The sequence below is a fragment of the Squalius cephalus genome, assembly GCF_949319135.1.
Source record: "Squalius cephalus genome assembly, chromosome: 1".
Lineage (NCBI taxonomy): Eukaryota > Metazoa > Chordata > Actinopteri > Cypriniformes > Leuciscidae > Squalius > Squalius cephalus.
This window is the reverse complement of record NC_137122.1, coordinates 64,981,787-64,985,587: the sequence shown is the minus strand read 5'-3', so window position 1 is coordinate 64,985,587 and position 3,801 is coordinate 64,981,787. Positions and strand designations below refer to the sequence as shown.

The 3,801-nt window shown below is 36.3% G+C and overlaps 1 protein-coding gene across 1 annotated transcript; it reads right to left on the bottom strand.

The window, feature by feature from the left end:
* Positions 1–345: 345 nt before the first annotated feature.
* LOC307171832 (uncharacterized protein) lies at positions 346–3,243 on the bottom strand (the record flags this gene model as incomplete). The annotated part of the gene is made up of 9 exons (XM_079893709.1): positions 346–386; positions 522–766; positions 902–1,066; positions 1,217–1,410; positions 1,646–1,750; positions 2,007–2,098; positions 2,182–2,415; positions 2,517–2,799; positions 2,899–3,243. The coding sequence occupies 9 exons, from the start codon at positions 3,241–3,243 to the stop codon at positions 352–354; spliced, it is 1,698 nt and encodes a 565-aa protein (XP_079749835.1). The 3' UTR covers positions 346–351.
* Positions 3,244–3,801: the final 558 nt, after the last annotated feature.

Sequence of the window (3,801 nt, the reverse complement as noted above, 5' to 3'; positions counted from 1 at the left end):
AAAATGTGTTACTGTAAATAGTTATTTATTGGTGTTCTTGTATTTGTTTAAATTAAATTTATTTTTCCACCTTTCATATTGTAATCTAATAAAACTAAACAGTTATTTATAATTGATACGACATTGTTTATGCTGTCTTTCTTATACATTACATAAATTCATTAACTTATTAAAAAAAATTGTACTGTAGCAATTTTTCCATTATGAAACACAAATTGACAGTGCCATGGTCAATAATGTTATTTGAAATATCTTTATTATTTACAGTATTTATCATTAATGCTATTTACACACAAACCATACTTTTTTTCATGCTGATTTTGAAGTAACAGTCTAGATCAGCAATAGGGATCATTCAAAATTTGCACCCTCCTGGAAGGCTGATCCTGTGGAAGAAATGCAGTGTCATTTGAAATGCACAAAATTTAATTGTTCAAAACACATTGTTAATCCACCTCGACTGAATTACAGACAAAGGTAATGAGGTTCAAATTTATGGCATGCACATGTGCATCACATACCAAGACCTCTGCTGACTTGTGTCTGCATCAGCTCTGCTATGGGTGGTGGAGGTACAGGAGGAACGACACCACGTGTTCTTGGGTCATTGGGCCGAAGGCTCCTCCTTCGAGGCATCCCAACTCCACTGGTGAGTCTCTTGTTTAGAATTTTCGCCTGCAGTTCCGATATGTATTTGTACGTTTTTTCAGATTTAAGGGCGTACAAGCTGTATCTTCTTGCATGTTTGTTGTACAGTCTTCGTAAACTGTAATGGAACAATGGTCAACTATTAAAAGTCAATTACTCATTACAACAACTGACAAACTTGATAGCACTTATCAATCCCAAACCACTGTGTGCCTGTGTGTTTACAATACTGCAGTGCATATATTAAACTTACATTTGTTTGCCCTCACACATAGTACTTGTTGGTCTGTTGCGGTGGAAATTGTAATCAAGAGCTGCCAGCAGAACTCTTGCCTCATAAACTGGTGGAGTGAAAGCAAAGCGCTTGCTGGCGTACATCAGTATATGATTCTGGAATGACTCCAGGTCTGCTGTTGATCTGGTTGGATATAAAAGAAGTCACACACACATTAGTATAAATATTATATATATATATATATATATATATATATATATATATATATATATATATATATATATATATATATACACAAATATATATTTGTCTATATATGCGTGTGTGTCTTACCTAAAACGCAGGTATTTGTGGACATCCTTCAGCCAACGTTTGTTGAAAACGATGTCCACTAATGCTTTGTGCGACTTGGAATCTCTCTGGATCCACTGCTTCCCAAGCCCTTCACCCAGATCGCTGTGTTGGCAGCTTCCCATTTCCCATGTGTGGATGTTGCAAACATGGTGACAAATGCCTATCCAAAGTGCCTGTGAAAAAAAAAAAAAACATACATACATATACATATATATATATATATATATATATATATATATATATATATATACAGATATTACAAAATATTTAATAAATAAGAGTCAACATAGTGCACATATACACACACACATATATATATATATATATATATATATATATATATTGTTAGAGACAGATATAGTATAAGCTAGCAGGTACAATCTTTTCTAAATTAAAAATAATGCTTACAAGAAAATGGTCTTTGGTGTCAGCAGTCTTGCAACACCACCAAAAATGATTGACAATGTCCTTCAACCAGTGTAGGAGGATGGACTGTCCCTTCACCTTCGCTGCCTTTTGAAAATAAAAACAAATTACTGAGGTATTCAGTTTCATACATTGTCCATGTAGAGTTATTGAAATGCTTATTTTATCTCAATAATAGACTACAGCTATTGATTCCCGTGAGTCTAAGGAACTGAAGTTTAAAAAATTTTATTGTAAAAATAACATTTATTATTAAACAATTAAATAGTGTTAATACGACCCCTAATGTATTATCTATTTACAGAAGATATATACACAGAAAAAATGAACCTCTTAAACTTACAGCAGCAATTTTTTTAGCCAGATTCTTGGCACCGTGCCACATGTCCAGACTGTGATGAATCCCAAGGTCCTTGTACCGGCCTTTGTCTGGGTCTGTGGAGTTGGAAATCATTACATTTCCAAACATCTCTTGTTGCACTATTTGTATTCATACATTTTATCAGAGTAGCACTTACTCATAAGGGCTCCAATCTGTATATGAGCATCTGTGCAGATCTCCACCAGCTTTAGCTCTCTGGAAAGCTTGTCCACAGTCTGGATAAATGCCTCCTTCTCCATGATGTTGGAGTTCCCCGATGTCTGCCGCTTGTCTATTGTAGCTACATGAATTATCTCCTTGGTGTCAAGCTCCATCGTGGTGTAACTGCAGTACTGGGCACAATGCCCTGGTGAATCATTTCTGCCATCCCCTGTAAAACACATGCATATTTTTAAATAAGTTATTATAATAAAATATGTAATTGCTGCAAATAATTTGTACATGTGCCATGTACAATTTTACAATACAAACCTAGCAACACAACGTCTTTCCCTTGAAGGCGACAGATGGACTCGGAATTCTTTTCTTCCCAGTATTCCTTTACTGCGTCAACACAGTATGTGTTCTGGATGGTGAAAAATGTGTTTTGGTTCACCATGCCCATGTTCATGAATTTAAATAAGAGTGAAACCTTCCCATAGTTATTCCCCGACAACAAAATGTTGCTTGAAAGAAGGAAATCCCCAGCTTGCATCCCAAACTTCATTACAGGCTGGGAATTCCATCTCCACAGGCTATGTCCGTTTGAACAAATCTAAAAGTCAGAGAAGATTGATAAATGGATTTGAAATATGCAACACTGGTTGTAACAAGAAATTTGCATTGGTATTATGTTGTTACTTCAAAGACTTACCCATTCAGCACTCATTGCTGTGCCCTTATAAGTGATGTTAATGTGAAAGGGGGCAACACTGTCACACACCAGACCAGTCCTGAGAACACCTGTACATCTGTCCTCCGGCAGCTTCATTGTTGTGAGAAGCTGCCTCAAGCAGGTCTCATACAACACTGCTGCTCGGACACTGATGATGTCATCTACACATTGGACCTTCAAAGGGTCTGGGGAATTGGGCAACTCAAGATTGGGCAAGGGCTCGTCGGTAGGGTCTTCATGAGCAGAAAGGTCATGCACAGTTTCATCAAGCCCAATTACTGGAAGATGGTCAACAGACTGCGCTGTCTTTAATGATCCACCCATTCTGTGGAGACAGAACACACAGGCACAATTAAAAAATATATGACAAAACACAACAAAAAATACAACAAAGTAACAACAGATACACACCGTATAGAAATTGGTGGAAGACACTCTTCATCCGAGCTGTCATCCGTCTCTCCATCATCTTTTTGATGTATTGCCGATCTTTCATCTATCCAGTCAATTCTGTAAGAAATAAAATATTGAGAAAACTATAACTTCTACACAATACAAATTAATAAGATGTCTATAGGGTTATAATACTTACACACTGTTCATTGGGTCATTGAACTCTTTTTCGTCCACATCCTCCTCACCAATGCTCATATCATGTAGACTGTGTTAAAAATTATATTAATATTTATATCATAAAAACAGACAATAGATAACACGTGTAAGGTTAAGTGATAGACATTATGAGCATTGATGAGTTACCTATGTTGAAGGCTTGCTATTTCAGGGACTTCTGCACTTGTACAAAGATACTCATCCCTGAAATGAATAACCAGAGTGTTCCACAACACAATAGACATATGTAGATAAAAGCATAAACACCAT